Source organism: Ostrinia furnacalis, unplaced genomic scaffold (genome assembly GCF_004193835.3).
Source record: "Ostrinia furnacalis isolate ACB-3 unplaced genomic scaffold, ASM419383v2 OfSCF7475, whole genome shotgun sequence".
Classification (NCBI taxonomy): domain Eukaryota; kingdom Metazoa; phylum Arthropoda; class Insecta; order Lepidoptera; family Crambidae; genus Ostrinia; species Ostrinia furnacalis.
Window position 1 is genome coordinate 66,884 of NW_021137714.1, and position 22,224 is coordinate 89,107.

The 22,224-nt window shown below is 39.1% G+C and overlaps 3 protein-coding genes across 3 annotated transcripts; all 3 read right to left on the minus strand.

The window, feature by feature from the left end:
- Positions 1-372: 372 nt before the first annotated feature.
- LOC114364851 (facilitated trehalose transporter Tret1-like) lies at positions 373-11,485 on the minus strand. The gene is made up of 8 exons (XM_028321177.1): positions 11,350-11,485; positions 10,522-10,751; positions 9,575-9,895; positions 9,056-9,164; positions 7,066-7,143; positions 6,365-6,582; positions 4,851-5,033; positions 373-1,066 (listed from the first exon to the last, which is right to left on the minus strand). The coding sequence occupies exons 1-8, from the start codon at positions 11,384-11,386 to the stop codon at positions 827-829; spliced, it is 1,416 nt and encodes a 471-aa protein (XP_028176978.1). The 5' UTR covers positions 11,387-11,485; the 3' UTR covers positions 373-826.
- A 2,595-nt stretch (positions 11,486-14,080) lies between these two features.
- LOC114364847 (sugar transporter ERD6-like 8) lies at positions 14,081-17,704 on the minus strand. Its single transcript, XM_028321170.1, has 5 exons — positions 17,665-17,704; positions 17,306-17,362; positions 16,689-16,906; positions 16,033-16,215; positions 14,081-14,311 (listed from the first exon to the last, which is right to left on the minus strand). Exons 1-5 carry the CDS (start codon positions 17,702-17,704, stop codon positions 14,081-14,083), a joined length of 729 nt encoding a protein of 242 aa, XP_028176971.1.
- Positions 16,723-20,134, minus strand: LOC114364849 (sugar transporter ERD6-like 9). Its single transcript, XM_028321172.1, has 7 exons — positions 20,033-20,134; positions 19,288-19,517; positions 18,010-18,329; positions 17,665-17,770; positions 17,306-17,362; positions 17,177-17,230; positions 16,723-16,906 (listed from the first exon to the last, which is right to left on the minus strand). The coding sequence occupies exons 1-4, from the start codon at positions 20,067-20,069 to the stop codon at positions 17,734-17,736; spliced, it is 624 nt and encodes a 207-aa protein (XP_028176973.1). The 5' UTR covers positions 20,070-20,134; the 3' UTR covers positions 16,723-16,906; positions 17,177-17,230; positions 17,306-17,362; positions 17,665-17,733.
- Positions 20,135-22,224: the final 2,090 nt, after the last annotated feature.

The window sequence follows — 22,224 nt, forward strand, 5'->3', positions numbered from 1 at the left end:
TCTTTTTATATGTCTGGGTATTTTTTGATAAATTTATGTAAAATCAACATTAAATAGTCCGGATGGATTGCAAAAGGCGCTGGATTAGCCAGAGGCTGATTATCAGGGATTCCTGTATTGTTATTAATAAAAGTTGTTTTACGTTTGTTTTCCTAAACTGGCAATGTCCGCCCTAAGTGACATGGATGTAATGCTAAATAATTGGCAATGTCCGTTTTGAGTGACATGTCATAACTTCTATATTAATTGAAATTTTTTCAAAAAGAAAATATTTTATTCTTAATCTATCAAAACAATACCTAAATCCCAAATTTGACCATTTTTGAAGCAAGGGTTCAATGAGTGCCAACTTAAGGGTTAACACCTACCCGCATTGTATATTATGTAAACATAGATAAGCACTTTCTACATTTTATATATTTCATTTGTATATAGTTGTATATCTCCGAGTGGTCAGTAGCAGTGCACCAAACTGTCACTGTAAAAATAAAAGATGGCGTGGTCGAAAATGGAGTCTGCACGCATAGCAGACGGTCTGCGCATAGGTGGAACATGTCAGGAAAGGCCTCGCTACACCGGCTCCCACTTATGCTCAGCGAGACAGAGTATGTGGATTTTTAGTGGGTAGGCCCCTCCCTTCTGGAGGGGAGAGCCTTACATAACCCGCCGTCTGACCACACTGGCGGGTATGCAACTCAATGCATTTTACCACCGAAAAAAAAGGTGCGCAGTTAACTTGAGTTGTATTTATATTCGATCGAGTCGGTTTGCGTCTTTGCTCTCTATTTAAAATTATGACATATCAGCTTATAGATAAAGTTCAAATTCAGACGCACTGCCTCTTCTTCTTAGGCGCGAACAGAAGCTGTATAGCATCAACTGGCAATCCTTTTGTCTCTGGTAGATAGAATACACTGTAGACAGCTGTCAAAAAGCAAACAGCGCTGAAGAAGTAGAATACTGGTCCTAGACCGATGACTGAGACCAGTGGATTGAAGATGAGGAGGATCAGGAAGTTGCACAGCCATGCCCATTCCACCACCAGCATCGCTATGAAGCTTTTGACCTAGAAATTGAAAAGATAATATGGTTTGAACAGGTTTGAAAAGTATTTCAAATATTTAGGTGATAGCGCAAAAGGCTAATGTTTCTGCATGGGTAGAAGGCCTTGGGATGATTTTTTGTACCTGTTGGATTTCTAGGGCTCGAAAGTTTGTTTATTCTTTGTCTACTTTAAAGTAGAAGTGAAATAGAGTGATGGTTACGATTTCAGAGGGCTTAAGCCTTGATCACACGTACCGAGTAAACGGGCGAGACAATAAAATGTTTACTCGGTCGAGACAGTTGGGTGAGCGAGTCCCATACCACAGAATACATAATNCCCATACTCGAGCGCTCGGCCGAGCACTCGGCGATGTTCATACACGCCGAGTACTCGGCCGAGAGCACAGTCTCGCCCGTTTGCTCGGTACGTGTGATCAAGCACGTAAAAAAAATGACGTTAAATGTATGATGGATTGTACAGCGCCCCTAGCGGATACTTTCAAGAACTAAAATTATCATATATTTTTTAAGCGCTTACTAGTGAGGACGTTTGATATAAACTCACACTAAGACCTCTGGATTATATTCCCGTGAGATAAACTTATGGTGTTGAGTTTGGTTAGAGGAACGCACTTTAAGCATTATCTGCACAGGTATTTTTGGGAATTGGGACACCTGTGTCTAGATCAGTCTTTCCCAAAGTGGGCGATAACGCCCCCTTGTGGGCGCTGCAGGATTAAACGGGGGCGGGCGGTAAGAGACCCAGAAAAAAAATCGGGACGTTGTGTAGAGGCTTGGGAGGCGTCATCTACTAGGAGGACTCTTAGACACCGACTGAGCTCGACTCTTGACTACAAAAATGGGGGGTGCTAAAAAATAATTTATTCTCAAAGTGGGCAGTAGACTAAATAAGTTTGGGAACCGCTGGTCTAGATGGCTCCTGCTAATGACTGTCTTACCACCAGATTTGTAATCCCAGTTGTTATTATAAGGCATACAAGATTTTCTGATCAGTTTGTGGATAGGATTTTGAGCATAACGTCGTTTTCAACCGACTTCAAAAAAGGAGGAGGTTCTCAATTCGACCCGTATGTTTTTTTTTCTATGTTTGTTACGTGATAACTCCGCCAATTATGAACCGATTTGAACAAATCTTTTTTCGGCGTATAGGTAATACCTCAAGGGTGGTCCCATTTAAATTTAATAAATAATTATGTAGTTATGTTTAGTACGTTATTATTATAGTAATAGTTTGCAAACAAATACACGAGAAGGAAGTAGTATGACGTAGTATGTAGTTGGGTGGTTGACACTATTATCCAATAATTCCTAAAACCTCTTTAAAACACTTCGATATTCCTAATAATTGACTTTGCTTTCAATTTGTCAACGTTAAACGAACTATTGAAATACAAATAAATACCTTACTTACCTCCCGGAATCAATTGGTAGTTTAAAAAACGAAAATTTAGTTTTTAATGTTGAGTGTAAGCAACTATCTACTTAACAAATGTTATAATACCCCTTTTTTGTTGTTCACTCATTTTCGAACAAAAAAAATAATTTCACAAACGCGTGAGAACGCAGTCGCGCCTCGCATTCGTCCGAGACAGTCTTGATAACGCGTACATGAGCGGTGTCTATGTGTGCGTGGCTAGAGCGCGCTTAGTATGGAGTTTACCTTCTGTTATATTTTGTGCCACGGGCCTATCGAAGGGTTGGGAGGCCAGGTGAGGCCAGTTACCTGCCCTGGATATGGTATGTCCCTATAGTTAGTTGAATTTTCGTCCTCTAAGCGCGGGGGAAAAAATCTCTTCCCTGGGGCAAATTCAATTTTTTTAGCCTCTTAGAAGATGGATACGCCCATGCCTGTTTTATATTTCTACGCTTTGCCGTTTGATCCTGACAGAGTAGAATGGGACCAGTAATTCTTCCCGTGGATAACGTAAGAGGCGCCTAAGAGGGATATGTGAACATCTGGCCTCCCTAACCCGTCTGCCCAGTGTAGGCCAAAAACTCATTTGCCTCCAGCAAATAGGAGAGGGTTGTGTTTTTGTAGTAGAGATTAAATTGCGTGATGATTACGAGTACGATGATTATGTTTATCATATTAGATTCCACGATGCTTTATAGGCTTAATTTTACGCGTTTATAACTTAATAATCCCTACTTAAAATGTGATGAGATAATAACAATTAAAGACAATAAAAGTAAACTAAAGTATGTAAGGTACAAACAATGAACACTATAAGTTTGTGACTTGTCTCGCACACCTGTAAAAAAGATAATGTACCTACCCTATATGGTGTGGATGTAGGCTTAGTGCTAAAAACCCCTGAAAAAAAATACAATTGACTCCACATTACATATCATCACCAAAAGAATTTAGTCATTGATGCCTCCGACTGCATTTGTGAACACTAAGTTGTCTTGTTTTTATCTTTTTAGTTCATTTTTACGCAGATGGTTTTTTTTAGTTCCATTAACCCCTCGTGGCAAGCTAAATATGCTTGTGTTACGAGTGGTTTCACTACAATAGTCCAGCGGCGGGGTTCGAACCCGCGTTCCTTGGATCTCAATTCTAGTCCAGTAGAATTAGCTTTTAAATCGGAAATAATTCCTACAAAAGATTTTATTGCTTTAATGGCTTCATTGGTTGCCCTTTAAGACTCTCCTAGGTTTTCGACTTCGACGGAGTTGTGCTTAAGTGGTGGGGGCCCCCGAAAGGGGCGCTTTTTCGGTTTTCCGATTATATCGCGTAAAGGACTTACCCTATCGAAAAGTGGTCTTCCTGACGGTTGAAGGGCATTTAATCCTGCATTAAATAAGACCAAATTCACATTTTTTGGACAAACCGTTCTCGTGCAAATGTTCGGCAAAGTAGAAAATATGTGTATAATTAATGACCCTCTCCACGTCCAATAGCTCGTCACCCGTATGCTCCCAAGCCTTGTAAAGGGTCGCCTTAACCAGCGTATCCCTGTCTAGGCTCACGAGTTGGATTCGCTTATCCTTGTTCGTTCCAGCCGTTCCTTAACTGCGGTTGCTGCACCTCTTCCTGGCACTCTCCTGAACGACTCTGTGTTACCTACTGTGNCGCCCCCTTGTGGGCGCTGCAGGATTAAACGGGGGCGGGCGGTAAGAGACCCAGAAAAAAAATCGGGACGTTGTGTAGAGGCTTGGGAGGCGTCATCTACTAGGAGGACTCTTAGACACCGACTGAGCTCGACTCTTGACTACAAAAATGGGGGGTGCTAAAAATAATTTATTCTCAAAGTGGGCAGTAGACTAAATAAGTTTGGGAACCGCTGGTCTAGATGGCTCCTGCTAATGACTGTCTTACCACCAGATTTGTAATCCCAGTTGTTATTATAAGGCATACAAGATTTTCTGATCAGTTTGTGGATAGGATTTTGAGCATAACGTCGTTTTCAACCGACTTCAAAAAAAGGAGGAGGTTCTCAATTCGACCCGTATGTTTTTTTTTCTATGTTTGTTACGTGATAACTCCGCCAATTATGAACCGATTTGAACAAATCTTTTTTCGGCGTATAGGTAATACCTCAAGGGTGGTCCCATTTAAATTTAATAATAAAAAAACAACCCCCGAGGGTGGAAAATTGGGGATGAACTTTTTTATACGCAATATCTCCGCCGATTATGAACCAATTTGAACGATTATTTTTTTGTTGAATAGGTATTACTTGTGTTCACGCATTTGAAGTCGGTTTTATTTTTTTTTAAAGTTATATTATCTTTAGCCGAATTCACGAAAATTGCTAGAAATAATTAAAATCTGTACAAACCTCTGGCACAAAGACTTCAGCAGCCAGCACAAAAGGCACAGTCCCAGCTCCGAAGGTGTATACCACACAGAACATGTATATGATGACGGCCGTCAGCCAGTTGGGACCCCAGCTTAAGTGGATCTGGGTTCCGAGGAGTAAGGCACAGATCCCAGAGCCCAGAGACCCGTATATCATTAGGGGCTGGAAAGAAAAGGAGAGAAGATCATGAGTGAAGAAGTAGAACCTAGTTAATCTTCATTCCTGTCTCCACGGGCCTATTGTGCGGTTGGGAGGCCAGGTGAGGCCAGTTATCTGCCCTGGATATGGTATGTCCCTATAGTTGAATTTTCGTCCTCCAAGCGCGGGGGAAAAAAAATGTTTTCTCTCTCCCCTGGGCCAAATTCATTTTTTCGAGACTCTTAGAAGATAGATATGCATGGGCATACACACACATAACAGGCATGGGCCTGTTTTATATATCTACGCTTAGCCGTTTGATCCTGACAGAGTAGAATGGGACCAGTAATTCTTCCCGTGGATAACGTAAGAGGCACCTAAGAGGGATATGTGAACATCAGGCCTCCCTAACCCGTCTGCCCAGTGTAGGTCAAACACTCTCATTTGCCTCCAGCAAACGGGAGAGGGTTGTGTTTTTGTAGTGGAGATTAAATTGCGTGATGATTACGATGATAATGGTGATCCTATCTTACATTCCATATGCCATATACCTAGGCTCAATTTTACGCCAAATCTTGCGTGCTCATAAACGTGCGTAGATGCGTCTATAACGTGATAATCCCTACTTAAAATGTGATGAGATAGTAACAATTAAAGGCAATAAAAGTAAACTAAAGTATGTAATGTACAAACAACGAACACTATGAGATTGGGAGTTGTTTCGCACACTTGTAAAAAAGATAATGTACCCAATATGGTGTGGCTGTACTTAGTGCTAAAAACCCCTGAAAAAATTTACAATTGACTCCCTTTGGCAAGCTAAATATGCTTGTGTTACGAGTGGGTTCACCACAAGCACAACAGTCCAGCGGCAGCAAGGTGCGAATCCGCGTTCCTCGCATCCCGATTCGATCAATACGTCATCGACACCATGAAGCTCATCATCATCATCATCTCAGCCATAGGACGTCCACTGCTGAACATAGGCCTCCCCCAATGCTTTCCATGTTACCCTGTTGGTAGCGGCCTGCGTCCAGCGCTTTCCTGCTACCTTTATGATGACGTCGGTCCACCTTGTGGGTGGACGTCCCACGCTGCGTTTTCCGGTACGCGGCCTCCATTCCAGAACCTTGCTGCCCCATCGGCCGTCAGTTCTGCGTACTATGTGCCCTGCCCATTGCCACTTCAGCTTGCTAATCCGTCGGGCTATGTCAGCGACTAGTTCGTTTACGGATCTCCTCATTTCAGATTCGATCTCGTAAAGAAAGTCATTATGCTATTGTCGCTTTACTTAGATGACTTGATGCTTGCTTCTAAAGCGAAATATCTATCTATCTTCAAAAAGATAGACCTACCTTCCTTCCAGCAGCGTCAGTCAGTACAGCGGCCACCAGTCCAGCTATGACAGTGATCACTGCCAGTATAATGCTGGAGATGGTGGAGGACATTACTGGCACTGCCTCAGTGAACAGCGGGTCAGCATACACCTGCACCACGGGCAGCCCTTGGAAAATGCACGCTGTCATCAGCGTCAGAGTGACGATTATCGCTCGGTGGGTCGACCGGGATTTTCCTGGAAAAGAATTGCAACGTAAACAACCTATTGTTTTCTAGCTAAGGTAGAAGGTAGACCTTATCTCTTAAGCAATAAGATAGGGATTTTTGTTTTCAATTTAGGCTTTTAAATAGCGCTTTTACAAGTCCCAATTCTATTAACCCTCCCCCTGTTTTAGGCAGAAATAATGTGGGCCAAGTGTTGTGTCTGAAAATAAACAAGATTATGTATTTTTAAAATAACTTGAATAAATCGAACTGCCTAAGGTGGGAATCGAACCCACAACCTTTCGCTTGCCGGGCGACGCCACTGCTCTTCAATCTTAATTATTGTTAATACGAATATTATATTAGAGTTTGATAAGGTTTTTCATTTGTCGTGATTTTACCTGTTTTCTTTAATAGCACTTACCTATCAGCTTGATATAATCTTCAGGCTAGTAAACATCAGTTATGTAGGATTTAACTACAATTTTAAAATAGTTATCAGTAACATACTTACTCAGAAATTGGATCGTAGATAACTTCTCCACTTTTTTTTCTTGATCCGCCTGCAGTTTTGTTTCCTCACAATTTTCATCTGAAACAAATTGACAAAATAAATATTTTTAGGTTTTATAAAATTATCAATTGAAAGCTCGATGCAAATCTATCGAAAACTACCTAGATTCTCGGTTTAGTCTAGTCAAATAGACGAGGTGGCTATTGCTTGCCGAAATCTAGGTATACATAAGTTGCAAGTTGAGGCCCCCTTTTCCCACTGGGCACTGGGCTCGAGTGTAGGGCCCCGCTATCAAGGCCCCCTTGGTGAAAAGTTCTTATTTCCCTTTGTTTCTAGGAAAAGGGCCCCCTTGACCCTTAAATTCCCAGGGCCTTAAGAAGTTTGAAAGACGACTTCGTTCGTATTCGCGTCATTACGTATTTTATGTGAGTTATGACATTGTTTCTACTTATTTATTCTGTTACTAGGCAAAACTTAGACTCAAATTATTAGTTTTGTCCAGCCATAAGGAAATCCCAGCCTCATGAAAAATATTGCGGATTTACACAATGGAATTTCCTAGCTTTTATCTGTGACGCAATAATTATGGCGCATAAACATAAATCCATGTTTTTCATACACGTGGTTATCTTGTTTGGTTTACTCACATTGCTACAAGTCGGCGGTTTTAAGATATTTATGATTGTCACGAACCCAGAAGAGATTAGAGGCTTGAAGCTAGAAACTGCCTAAATACAAGAGGCGTGTGTATACATACAGGGTGGAATTTTGTAATGCCACCCTATGCCACCTGGAGGGAAAGTACTCTTAATATTGTAAATAGAATTTTTTTCTTTAAGACAACATTCCTTTACTTTTTGAAAAGATATAGAACTGCATTCAGATATTTCCAAAAATTTGCTTGCCACATCCGGGAATTGAACCAACTAAAATCTGTTAAAAATTACAACCTGTATTTTTATTACATCAATCGTTAGGGTTAAGTTTAAGGATGAAATCTCTCGAACAAATTTGATAAATCCAATGAAAGGAAAACCATGAAATCTTAAATTATTTTAATTATGTATACAGAAAATTGTATGGCTAGTGAATTTTCGAAAAAATCGAAAATCTTTGGATGCAGTTCTCTTTCTTTTCAAATATAAAGGAATGTTTTCTTACAGTAAAATTTTCTATCTACAGTATTAAGAGTACTTTCCCTCCAGATGGCATTACAAAATTCCACCCTGTATAGTTCCGATAATTTTGTCGTTGGGTATATTAGTTCGTCGTAGGTTTGATGCCCGCACAGATTTTTTGTGAAAGGTCGTAGGTTCGATGAGAGAGTTCGAAAAGAGCGATGGAGCATGCTATGGTCGGAGTTTCCCTGCGTGATCGAATCAGAAATGAGGAGATCCGCAGGAGAACCAGAGTGACTGACATAGCCCGCAAAATCAAGTGGCAGTGGGCGGGACACATAGCTCGAAGGGCTGACGGCCGCTGGCGCAGGAAAGTTCTTGAGTGGCGACCACGAGCCGGAAGACATAGCGTTGGCCTCCCACTAGGTGGACAATCTGGNCCGACGATCTGGTGAAGGTCGCGGGAGGTGCCTGGATGCGAGCGGCGCAGGACCGGTCTTTGTGAAAATCCTTGGGGGAGGCCTTTGTCCAGCAGTGGACGTCTTTCGGCTGAAACGAACAAACGTAGGTTCGGTATCCGCACATTGTAAAAATCATAAGTACACACAAGCTTTGCTTGGCTGAACTTACAGAAAGTCGTGTGCCTAAAGATATAATTATTTATTTATTTGACTCTATCTCAAACGAAATTAAAATTAATTTGAAACATTCATATTATAATATTCTATCTGAAACGAACCTAAAACCTACGGGCCGGGGCTCTCTTTGTCCACTATCTTTTATTTTGCCCATTAATTATGGTTTTATTTCTTTTAAGAATTCGTATCTTCACAAGACTATCATCATCATCATCATAATTATCTAACACTTACCCTCATCGATCACTGGGTTGAGGACTCGTCGAATCTTTTCTATTTCATCTTGCACCAATTTTGAATCTGGTTTCGATTGTCTAAAGAATCCTAGTGCGGCCGCAGCTTCCTACAATGACAACAATACAAGACATAAAGTGGCAGCTTCAAAAGTTTCCTAACTTTCGCGATTGGTTTAGGTACTATTATTTTGATTAAACAATAGATGTTTGTGGTTTGCTAAATCTTTTACTTCAGTTAGGTTTTTCGTTGGTTTATTTTATAAAGCTCTTTTACTGCTTTCCGTCTTATCATTACTTTCTAAATTATCACTAAAATAAACTACTTAATTGTGCAATAATTAATGATTAAACGAACTTAAAAAGTGAAGTTCTATCATAATTATGCGAGGGCTTTGTCCGAAGAGATTAGAAATAAGAACTATGTAGTATCACGTACGGTGATGCCAGTTTACGCACTGTTAGTTGAGGNCAAGAAGTATCCACCTTGAAGAAAAAAAATTATACGAAAAATTCTTACCTTTTCTAAACCACGACTCAGCAGGTACAAAGGCGACTCCTTCAGAAGACAATTGAAGGTCACTCCCAGAATACTCATGGTCATATTCGTGTACACAGCTGTCCAGTAATTCAAGTACCCTCCCAGGACATACTGCACCAGCATACCGATCCCATAAAACACCATGATGCCTGAAGACATGGTGCCCCTCATGGACTCGTGGCAAATCTCAGCAATGTAGACGGTGTTGATGATGAACGCTGCACCAGAGAAACCAGATACAAAGATGGATGTTAGGACCACTTCCACTCTCTTGCTGAAGGCTATCATGGCCCAACCGACCTGAAAGAAAGATCGATCCTTTAGAGGGATAAAGATTCTGGTTAATCTCGTTGCGGGTCCAATGACAGTTTAACTTATCTCCCCTGGGGCGAAAGTAGTTATTTTCAAGGTTTATGGTGGTCAAGCTGGAGATCCTGGCTACATAGGAATTGCAGCAAAGATAGATATTGTATGGGAATTGTGATTTGACCGTAAAAACCTCAGTGGCATCAAGAATTTCGACACCAACCCTCCATTAAAAAAGTATCATCCCCAAAACACAATTTCGCTTAATTTTTCAATGTTATATACAAAGCGAGCTAAAGTTTGTTTGAAGTCTTCGTTGTATTAGGTAGTTAGGAGTCCTATGACCGTTTCCACCATCAATCCCTAATTTTTAAGTGGCCCATATGGTAACACATAAAAGGAATTTTGTTTTCCAACGGGCATTACTCTACTTTTGACGAAAAGTGGTGACTAACACAAAATTTATTTAGCGGACCTTGAAAAATCGGGAGAATCAAAAACAAGGTATTAACCTTGTTTTCTCCCGATTTTTCAAGGTTGATCTTAATAGATGTCTACTTTAGTTCAATCAGAATTAACACAAGAGATGCTCCTTAAAGCTAGCTAGCTAAAGCACTTACCACAGCAAGCAAATTGGCCCCAATACTGCAGCGTTTCCTGCCAATCCTGTCCAGTAGAACACCAGCTATCGGCGTGCTGACCATAGCTCCTACAGAGGAGAGGCTGCCCAGCAACGCTATTTCTCCTTCTGTCATGGTGCGATGAAGGGTGGTGTTGGCTGAGCTGAAGATCGTGAGCGTAGAGGAAGGCCAGGTGTACATGACACCCATGTTGAAGCATAGGAAACATACTGGAAAATAAAGTATTAGCTTAGAGACAGAACCTTAATATTATTTTTATTTTAATAGATACAATTCAACTTAATTCTAAACACTATGGGAATAACAACATCCGACATTTTAAAGGTTCTATGTAGTACTTGTGGCACGAAAATTACCAATTATTTGTATTCCCGTTAAGTAAGTTATTTTGTTATTATAAGGCTTAGAGAGGTTGCCTTATTATAAAACTAGGTATTGTAGTTACTTAGATCGAGATACGGTAGTGTTAGAGATAGGTCGCGACTGTGCGACGGGCGCACGCAGTGAGTGTGCGAGCGCGACAGCAACATAATTACGCGCGAGCGATAAGGATGGGTAGCTTGGGGTCATTGGACAAAATTCTACGTGCTCACAGACCAGACTATAGTGTTTAGGGGTAGGTTCACCACAATGCTAATGCCCGTTTTCACCATCAATCCCTAATTAAGTGACCCCTTTGAAAACAAAATTCCTGTTAAGTGTTACCACTTAAAAATTAGGGATTGATGGTGAAAACGGACATTTTTTTTCACTGTTTGGCAATTAGTACTCGGCTAGCACTAAAAATAAATAAAGATTTGTACTTACAGACCATGGTGGCCCAAATCTGATTAATATTTCCCATTTTTGCGATAAAATCACTAAAAAAATCACAATTTGAAAACCACCGCGTTTCTACGTCTCAAGTTCTCAACTCAACTGCTCAATTGAGACGAAACAAAGTTTTCTTCGTTATTATCAAGATTATCAAAGCAATTGTCATCAGCAAACCTCATTAAAGTGAAATGGATTAGTTTGATCCTTTGACAAATAGTTATAGAGCGGTAAAACTAGCTGGGAACAAATAAGTCGGGGTTCTCTACAATTTTGCTTCTTGATAAATAATAGTGAGAAGTGCTCTACATACCTACTTACTACGTTATTTATTTATTATGATAGGTCACTGGTATTTTTTATGGATTTCAATTTCGATAACTTTTGTATAATTTTTTTTGTATAACATTTTCTAGTTCTAGTCTAGTTCGTTATTTTTAATGGGACGAAAGTTTGCATCAACTTTGTTGTAAGCTACGTGAAAATGATATCTCCCAAAAGAACGATGTGGATTAAAGGACTATGCTTATAGGTTTATAACTTACTGAAAAGAAACAAAAAATACATGTTTTTCCGCAAAAATCTTCAAGTTTTTAATTCATGAAAAATTATTTGTATAAAATTTTAAGGTCACTGAGACCTTTTCCTACTAATAATTATACCTAGTTTAATTCTTGTCCCAAAGTGGTGGTAGAGCAAGCTTTATTTGGGACGACGTGTAAAAGTGTCCTGAAAAGGAATTTCGTACTAATTTCGTGTCAAATGAATTTGCGTTTAATTCACGGAACTCCGAAATCATTTCTCTACCGTATTTTCGTCGGTTTTTTTTATAATTATTGAGCAATGTGACAATTAGTATCTTTATCATCAACCTTGAAACGTTTGTTTACATGAGTAGTTGTTACTTGTTACTAAACATGACGGGCTACTTTGCATATTGGCTTTGTTTATAATTTATTTGGAATATAAAATGTCCTTAAGACACAAAATTCCAGGCTAATAATAGTAAAAGTATTACTATTAAAGAATTGGGTATTTTTGTTTTAACGCATAAAGGCGGGCGGGCGCCATGTTTGTTGTGTTGCGCAAATGCGCACGCGACTCAGCTGCGATCCTAATATCCTACTAATATTATAAATGCGAAATTTTGGATGTCTGGATGTTTGTTACTCTTTCACGCAAAAACTACTGAACGGATTTTGATGAAACTTTACAATATTATTGTTTATAACCCAGAATAACATATAGGCTATAATTTATGACGATCTGTGACAAACTAAATTTCACGCGGGTGAAGCCGCGGGCAAAAGCTAGTTAATAATAATAATTATTAAGTAACTTTTGTAAAAACGACAATAAATATTATTAAAAAAAAGTTATTTTCGTAGATACGTGGTATAAAGCTATCGTTTCGTTTCGGTCTTAATTAACTCTTTTAGAATTTTTATTTTTAAGAGAATGCAAAAAGTAGGGAATCGTCCCACTATGAATTAAGTATTTATGGTATTCTACGAATATGCTACGGAACCCTTCATGTCGTACACATCCGAATCACACCTGGCAAGTTTTACTCAATGTAATCATGTCATATTATTATACTTAAAGTAATTAATTTATCTTTATTCATCTACGATTGGTCTACCTGTTAGTTTATTAATAGACGCAGATTCTAATCCTAAATGAGGCTCATGTAAGACAACAATGTTGCTCAATAAATAGTATAATATTAATATCGTTCATTCAAAGTCTGCAACGTTCTACCTTAACTGTGACAAAAGACTTACACAAAATCATTTCTGAGAATCCCATCTGAGAATCAATCTCAGACTCTCGAGTCGGCTTAGTCCAAATCTCTAATGACTGAACTGTGAGCCTTTTATTTATTGGGCTGGAAGACGTAGCGTGGGCAGGCCTCCTACTAGGTGGACCGACGATCTGGTGAAGGTCGCGGGAAGAGCCTGGATGCGGGCAGCGCAGGACCGTTTATTGTGGAAAACCTTGGGGGAGGCCTTTGTCCAGCAGTGGACGTCATTTGGCTGAAAACGAGCCTTTATTTGCAAGTTTAGGTAGCCTACATTCTACAGCCTAATACCTATCTTAGGTAACTATTCTAATTCTAGGCTAATTCGAAACAACCATGATAATTAATGTGCTGTTGTCTGTAATATAGACTTAGGAACAGGTAGTATTAGTATTTAACTAGATTAAATTCCAATAAAACACCAATCGTATCAAAAATATATTGTAAAATTATATCCCATCTTAAATTAATATTTTTGACTTATGTTATTTAAAAACAGCCAAGTGTGAGTTGGTCCTGCTCATAGTTTACTATTTAAATTAGTTATTTAAGCTTATACTATAGGGCAGGACCCAGAATATAACGCATTATTCTTTAGAATCTACAGTTGATTTATATTAAATCAAAACCTAAAAAGACCGTCATCGTCCACATCACGAGTTGGTTCTCGCTGAAAACCAGCTTCTCGACATGAGGTTTGTGTCATGCGCCATTTTTGCTGAGCGGGCAAATCTACAGCACATTTTTAAGATGTTTACTCTTGTTTTGTTCGTCTCATTGTTATTCTTATTCTTATCTTATTCTTTTCTTCCTCTTTTCTTATTCTTTTCTTGTTCTTTTCTTGTTCTTTTCTTATTCTTTTCTTATTCTTTTCTTATTCTTTTCTTGTTCTTTTCTTATAATTTTCCTAATCTTTTTTTATTCTTAAAAGTTCCTCCTCTCAGCCAACATCAGCTGCACAGCTTCCAGCGTCAGTCCCTTCGTCTCCGGCACATAAATCGCCGACATTACTGCAGTGACCACACAGACTGCAGCGAACACGTAGAACACTCCTCCAAGACCCAGGAGCAACATGAGAGGGTTGAAGATGATCAGGCTTAAGAAGGAACAGAGCCAGAACCACTCCACGACTAGCATCGTCATGAAGCTTTTGACCTGAAAGTTACGGAAATATTAAGATACTATCTTCTTCTAACGGGACTACTTGCATCTTTCGTTCCCACTGCTGCAACTACTGTGTAGCCAGGATCTAATGCTTGACCGCCAATAAAAACCCTCATCATCATCATTTCGGCCAAGATAGGGTTTATCTTCTTCTAACGTGTGTGTGAGTTGTGTCTAACTTCACAACTCTAGTTTTAGATTTAACCCTTCATTTGATTTTGTTCACTGGGATGAACATTCAGTTGAAAAAAATAATATGCCGAGTGCATACGTCTTAATTTCTGGTAAGTTTTTTTTTTCACTAGAAAATATACTTAAGTTTTGGTAGAAAAATATTTTTATGTGCTAGTCACAGTCTGAAAGTGTTAATTTTAGCCAAAATGCCGGCCATAGCGAAGACCAGGCTTTAGTGTCAAGGTGTTTATTCAAGCTTTACATGTTTTTTATTATAATTGAATAATGACAGTGGTTTTAACGTATTGCATAGTGTTCATGCTTAATAACTTGATTGATTTACAATGCTCATTTAATAATAAAGCCATGTTATACCAGGTCAAAGTCGAGTGTTCATCCCAGTGAACATTGCCAAATTACTAATAATCTTTGATTGTTCATCCCAGTGAACGTTGTCAAATAGGCTATGAAACGTTTATTTTTGCTTAATTTTATTTCAGTGGACTAATTTCTTTATTTAGAGTTATTTTTTATTTTGTTTGGGATGTTGGCAGCTTAATACTGTATATTGCATGAAATGTAATATCATTTTTTATTTTGTTTGGGATGTTGGCAGCTTAATACTGTATATTGCATGAAATGTAATATCAGAATAATGTTTTGTTACTGGTAAAAGTGGACATAATTGTTATCTAAATTTTCATGCAAAATAATTATATATTTTAATTTAGCGGTTGTTTGTAGATTCAAAGTTTGAAGTTCCAAAGAACATTTTTGATTAAAATCATTTTTACTTTTTTATTTAAACCCTGAAGAATATAATTTATAAATGTGGGAGCTGTTTTTTTATTATTTAGTGCGACTTGTCCACTTTTAAGTTACATGAATAAAAACAAGAAAAAATTATGATTTTTTTCTTTAAAAACATTAAACATTGTTTTACCTCAACGATCACACAAAATTGTATGGTAATAGTTACTTTCTTACTATTTTGTGCACCAAAAAGCGTTTAATAATATAAATTTTACTTTTTATATGAATAATTGTTTTAATTTAATGCCGCTACCCTAAATTGGCAATGTTCACCCCAATGAACAGTTAAAATTCTCCATATATTTGGCAGTGTTCATCGGGATGAACATTGTTTTTTTTCTATTTGGTGAAGTTCCGATTTTTTATATATTTTTTTCTGACCTATAAATAACCCTAAGAACATAAATCCGACGATGTATTTTTATTTTTTGATAAATAATGAGTCTGCCAAATTAAGGGTTAATAATCTAGCATAGTTTACAGTTGATGCGGGCAGCGCAAGACCAGTCGTTGTGGAAATGGAGGCACAAAGATCCAGCAAAGGACGGCTTTAGATTGAAACAAGCGAAGGGCCGGGCTTGCCTAATTATATGATCTGACGATGTCTGGCAAAGTCTACTGGGACAGAGCAATTATTGTTCGAGTTATGCCCCAGACTATGGCTCGCTCTGTCAGAGCAGCCAGGGGTATCCGGACATTAAAAACCTCTGGAAACTCGATCTAACCTCAGGCAAAAACACCTCCGCGATCAGCACGAAAGGCACAGTGCCGCCGCCGAAGCTGTAGACGGCGCAGAAGACATACAGCACGAGCGCGGTCAGCCAACCTGGGCCCCAGTCTAGCTGGAGTTGGCTACCGAGGAGCACGCAGCAGATTGTTCCACCGATGGATGAGTAGATGATGAGAGGCTGTAGGGAAAGATTATTCTGGATTAAGGACTTTATTATTATCACAGTATCATGTCATTTTATTAGTATTCACTGTAGAGTCCCGAGCACGACCCTCTTCATTCGCCAGGGGCAAACGGAAGAGTTCGCCCACACTCCCCACTCTGACCAAGAACCAAACTGGTTGAGGAGTGAACTAAAAACTTTGTGTCAGGGTTAAAATTTAGTTGCAGTGAAATAGGTAGGTACCTGCCTTGTCATGCTAAAAATAAAGAATCAAAATCAATGCTAATTTCTGTCACTTTTTATGGCCTTGCTTTTGATTACAATGATTTACCAAAAAAGTGCACAATCACCTGTGATCTATCATAGAGCGAAGATCCAATCTTGGAAAACTGAGGTTATCAAGGAATTCCACACAAGAACAAGAACAACAAACATCCATCCATCCCCTCAATCTATCAAAGTTATAAAGAAGTAGCTACCGAACTTACCCTTCTTCCGGCTAAGTCACTCATAAACGCCGCTGCAAAACTGGCCACGACTATAGTCACAGCGAACAGTAAACAGCAGACGGTGGACGACAGATTCGGCACTGCTCGTCGGAATAGGGGTTCGAGGTACACCTGAACCACGATGATCCCTTGGAAGATGGTCAGCGCCATCGTCATGAGCGCTATGTATAACCCACGACGGGTTGGCTGCGATCTTTCTATGGACAAGAATTTATTTACCTATTTAACGTTGGTAATTTTTTTACGCAATAAAGATTTGAATTTGAATTTTAATCAAATCAAAAATCATTTATTTTGCGAAAATGGGTTTACATCAGTAGGTGTTACAATTTTTCAAGTAGGTATCTCCATCTACCTTTAGGCATGCAAAATTATTACTGTAATTTAATCTTAGCGTATAAAAACGTGATAAACAGAATTGCTTTCTCGCGTTTATAATACTCGTAAGATTATATTTTAGAACTTACTATAAAACTGCCACAGTGAAAGCTTCTTCGGTTCCGATGGTTTTAGTTTAATATCTGTAAAATAATATTAAATTTTATTGATGAAACAAAAATAAGAAAAAATATAGAAATATCAAATGAGAACCTTACCATTGATTGTAGTTTTGACTTCATTTGGGAACAACATCTTTTCTTCTGGTTGCTGACCTGTAATGAAATTAAAATAAAGTTTATTTTACTATTAATTTAGAAATCGTAATAACCTTTAAATTGTATAAAATGAAGTCGCTTCCGGTATTTGTTAGCTAATATTTTTAAACTGCTTATTCAACAGATTTTAATGCAGTTTTCAGCAGTGATTCAAGAGGAACACATCCTTTTGACATGAAATTACGAATACTCAGCCATTGCAACCAAGTAGAGAAGCCAAACTATTGAACCGTGAGATTAGTTATGAGAGTCTAGTGAGTCTACATATAATTAAATAATTTGAATCATTAAGTTCTTACCCGACTCCAAAGGGTCCAGACTTTTTTCTATGCTCCTCATTTCGTCGGCCACCAATTTGGAATTAAGATTCACTTGTCTGTAGAACGAAATCGACTCGGCAGCTTTCTGTAAATAGGAAAAAATGAGTCAAAAAAGCTTACCTAGACCTACTTACTCGTACCTATCTATGAAGCGTATTGACAATTTTACATTGCTGGTGCACGCAGTTGGTTTGGGTTCTTATGAGCTGCTGTTGACTCTACATAGTAAAATAATCAAAATAAATATTGTGGAGATTATTCATGTTTCGGGCAGAAGAAGCAAGGTAACTAAAAGTTGTTTTGAAAATTAAGTAATCGCCTTACCTCCGTAAGTCCTTTTTCATCAGCAAAGTTGGTGATTCCTTCAGTAAAACCGTTACGACCACACTCGCTACAGACAAGGCCAGGGATATGTACACCATGTTCATATAGCTGCAGAAATCCCCCAAAATATACGAGATCAGCATTCCCACACCACAGAAGACCATTGAGCCAGCAGTCATGGTTCCCCTGATGGACTCTTGGCAGAACTCCCCGCAGTAGACCGGTACGATGAGAAAGGAGGCACCACTCAATCCTCCAATGAAGATGGCGATGAGGACTATCTCAACGCTGCTGCTTATGGCTAAGATGGCCCAGGAGATCTGAAACATTAGGAAAACACAGCTTGAGGTCGCAGTCATATACTGGGTGACCAAATTGTAACGCCGAATAAGCAAAGCAGCAAATCGAACGCACAGCGTTGAATAGAGCTCTGTGATTGGTTCGTGTCACTCTGTGCGTCCACGTGAACTGGGAGACCTCATAGTAATGTTTGTGAATACGGGCGTAAGTCGCACTTTGGCAACTGTTTGCAAAGTCACCGTGTATGTTGTAGCCATGTAATTTTTACTGATTGATTCAAATTAATCAATGGACATAATCGATGAATTGATGTATAAGGCCCTTACCTAGATTATTTATACACTATTTTTGAGAAAAACATGGCTGGAAGTAACATAACCTTCAAGGAATACAATTACATGATCAAGTGCAAACTATATAAAGTTAAAAAGCACTTTGTCGTTTGGATTTTCACAAACTTTTACTTTTATTTATTTATTTTCATAAACAGAATAAGTAGATGCCAAGCTATCAATGGGCAAGAGAGAGAGGAAAATTACCTTGTAGTTTACTCATAGCTCATTGTGATAACTTTATTTATTAGATAATAAATTTTATAATAATACATTAACTTAAAATGACTTAAAAACTAAAATTTAAAAATTACTAATGATAAAAACTATTTACGAAATAAAAAATACTTCACCCCCAGCGCCGCAGTCAGGAATGGTGCCCAAAAGGCTGGCAGCATTGCCACGTTAAATGGCCAGGCTAATTCTCATAGCTCATAGTTTCAATATTCAGAGAATAACCACAAAGCACTTACTAGGTGGACCGACGATTTGGTGAAGGTTGCGGAAAGTACCTGGATGCGGGCGGCGCAGGACCGTTTGTTATGAAAATGACCGTTCGTTGGGGGAAGCTTTTTTCTAGCAATGTACGTCATTATGCTGAAACGAAGGAAACAAAAAACGAACCACATAGAAAACACGAACTTACCACACAAGTGAGACCAGCGAGGACCGTGGAGACTTTCCTCCCTGTCCTGTCCAAGAGTGCCGCGGTTATAGGAGTGCCCACCATGGCCCCAGCAGAGGACAGGCTACCAAATAGTCCCACTTCAAGCTCTGTCATCGGCCGGTGCAATAAGGTAAAGTTGGAAGAGAAGTTGGCCACAGTTGATGATGGTAACACCCACATCACTCCCAAGTTTAGGCAAGGGAGGCATACTGGAAGGAATAAATTGGTGTATAAAAACTTATGGCGTTTTTCATCATCATCATCATTTCAGCCATAGGACGTCCACTGCTGAACATAGGCCTCCCCCAAAGCTTTCCATGTTGATTGGTAGCGGCCTGCGTCCAGCGCTTCCCTGCTACCTTTATGATGTCGTCGGTCCACCTTGTGGGTGGACGTGACACGCTATGTTTTTGGGGCAAAAGAAACCTCGAGTTATAACCACGCACTGGAAAACGTAGCGTAGATGGGCTTCCCACTCAGTGGACTGACGATCTAGTGAAGACCACGGGAAGTATCTGAATACGGGTGGCGTGGTCGTGGTGGATGGAATCCTAGAATGAGGCAATTGTTCAGCAGTTGACGTCTTTCGGATCCAACATTTGGATAAAGTTTTAAATATCAGTAACTAATACAATTAGATAAACTTGTTTTCTTTGCTTCCTTTTAGATCTGCGATATATCTACTTAAAACACAAATAATTTAAATACTAAATTAAAAACTTACCGATCACAGAACAAGTGACTTGAGTTAAAATTGCCATCACGAGTTTTCATTTGCTATAATTCATCAAATCTGTCCGTCTATCACACAGCAGTAAGATCACTGAGGCTGTCGTGATATTCACAGTTATCTGAGAGGTAGCGATTAAAATAATCGCTAACTAAACAACCAATCCTTTAATGGATTTAACTAAAAGACGGTGTTTAACCACAGTTTCATATTTACAGTAACATTTGCTTATAAAATCGCTTGGTAAATAAGTTGTTTTTCAGTAAAAAATAACTGTCGAAGCCTCTTATAGNTCAGATCATAGTGTCGAAGCCTCTTACAGATCACATGATAGACTTACTAAAGATGAAGACACTTAAATGTTCCACAGATTAGTGATTATTGATTGAACACCTAGTTTTGATGTATTGCATAATTTAAAGTTTCGCTATTTTATTATTTATTAGTGAAAATTAAATCACAATGATAATATATGCGTAATATTTTTATTTTCTTTCAACAACTGTTTACTTTACGTTATGCACACACGAAAATTACATTTTATACTCGACGCAAAAACTCGGCGGGGCCATAAATAATTACCTAATTTTGAAACAGAGATGTGCACTCGCCAATATTTTATTAATTACACAACGCTATACCTGCCTCTGTGTGATGTCACCAATAACACAACCAATAACCAGTGCTAGTGCGAGAAAAAAATGTGATATCAAACATTGTTTTATTATTACACCGCCTGCCACGAGTCTTTGCGCCGCGTATAACAAATATTTTACTCAGAAACTAGTTCTCATTACTATACAAGATTCATAAAACAAAGATCTGCAAGATTACTAAGAAGTAACTGAATATAATGGCAATCATCGCAAATGGCAAATTCGCATCAATATCGAACCAGCCACATGCACTGAACTTGGAGACGTTTCTGTTCACGCGCCGTATGGCTTTGCAAATCTTTTTTTCCGCTTCTGTAAACGAAACAAAATTTTGAAATCTAACTGTTTTCTGAATTAACTAAATACGAATCAATTTCAAATATTTTTTAAAATTTAACGTGGAAGATGTCCAATTAATTAACTTATTNTGCCGTGCCCCCAGATTAACTTATTTTCTCAATTATTTTTACTAAAGGACGGTTTTATGAATGAGGGCAATCGTTTTAGCGCTCACTAGTTGGCGCGACTGTAGAGTAAGATCCTGTTACTTGCTAGTTTCTAAAACAGTTCCTGCAAAAAAACCATCATCATCATTATTTTCAGCCATAGGACGTCCACTGCTGAACATAGGCCTCCCCCAATGCTTCCCATGTTGATCGATTGGTAGCGGCCTGCGTCCACCGCCACCTTGTGGGTGGACGTCCCACCCTTGTGTGTTACCAGTAATGACTTATGGCTCGGAAACGTGGCCTCTCACTATAGGCCTTATACAGAAGCTCAAAGTTGCACAGCGTGCTATGGAGAGGGCTATGCTCGGTGTTTCTTTACGAGTACGAATCAGAACGGATTAGCAAGCTCAAGTGGCAATGGGCAGGGCACATAGTACGGAGAACTGACGGCAAAAAATGCTATCCTGCAAATCCTGGGTTGTCTCCGTGGAAACAAGCCCTCACTCGCCAGTGGTGCCAACAGTTAAACACTAAAACGATAGCCTTGAAGTTGTAACTCTAGTTATGAAGTTCTTTTCTTACTTGAACACCTTGAAACTGCCTTCATCGTGCACATTACTCGAGACTCCCTGAATGCCAAGTACAGCTTCTCACATTCCCAGCACATAATGGACACTAATATGAGATTTTTCAAAATCCAAAAATTCCGTATCGCGATGTATTGTATACCGTCGTTGACAGAAATCTGTTGGAAGGAAAATAATATGTAATTGAATAACGTTAAGTAGGGATACAAAATAGGACACGTATTTTCTGGGTTGACACATTTTCTAGCACTTAAGGCCTATTCAAACCTGAGCGATATTCGCTGCCGCTGTGGGTACATACCGCGCGGGTTTCGCTCAGGTATTTAGTATCAAGTATCGCGGCTAGAGCGACCTGAGCGATATTCGCTGCCGCTGTGGAAAGAGGTACATGGCAGACGGTAGCGAATACCGCTTAGGTCTGAACAGTATTATAGCCGCATACCCACTGGGTTTTCTCTGCCGCAGATGGTAGCGAATACCGCTTAGATCTGAAC

Bases quoted from the DNA above. Each gene is read 5' to 3' on its own strand.
- LOC114364849 (XM_028321172.1), bottom strand. From the start codon at position 20,069: ATGGCAATTTTAACTCAAGTCACTTGTTCTGTGATCG. The intron at 19,518-20,032 runs GTAAGTTTTTAA...TATTCCTTCCAG, and splicing joins AGTCACTTGTTCTGTGATCG to TATGCCTCCCTTGCCTAAAC. The intron at 18,330-19,287 runs GTAAGTTCGTGT...CTAATGTTTCAG, and splicing joins TCGCTGGTCTCACTTGTGTG to ATCTCCTGGGCCATCTTAGC.
- LOC114364847 (XM_028321170.1), bottom strand. From the start codon at position 17,704: ATGAGGAGCATAGAAAAAAGTCTGGACCCTTTGGAGTCGG. The intron at 16,907-17,305 runs GTAAGGTTCTCA...TCTTGTCCATAG, and splicing joins AGTCAAAACTACAATCAATG to AAAGATCGCAGCCAACCCGT. The intron at 16,216-16,688 runs GTAAGTTCGGTA...CTTTCCCTACAG, and splicing joins GTGACTTAGCCGGAAGAAGG to CCTCTCATCATCTACTCATC.
- LOC114364851 (XM_028321177.1), bottom strand. From the start codon at position 11,386: ATGGGAAATATTAATCAGATTTGGGCCACCATGGTCT. The intron at 10,752-11,349 runs GTAAGTACAAAT...TTTATTTTCCAG, and splicing joins GATTTGGGCCACCATGGTCT to TATGTTTCCTATGCTTCAAC. The intron at 9,165-9,574 runs GTAAGAATTTTT...TTGTCATTGTAG, and splicing joins TGAGTCGTGGTTTAGAAAAG to GAAGCTGCGGCCGCACTAGG.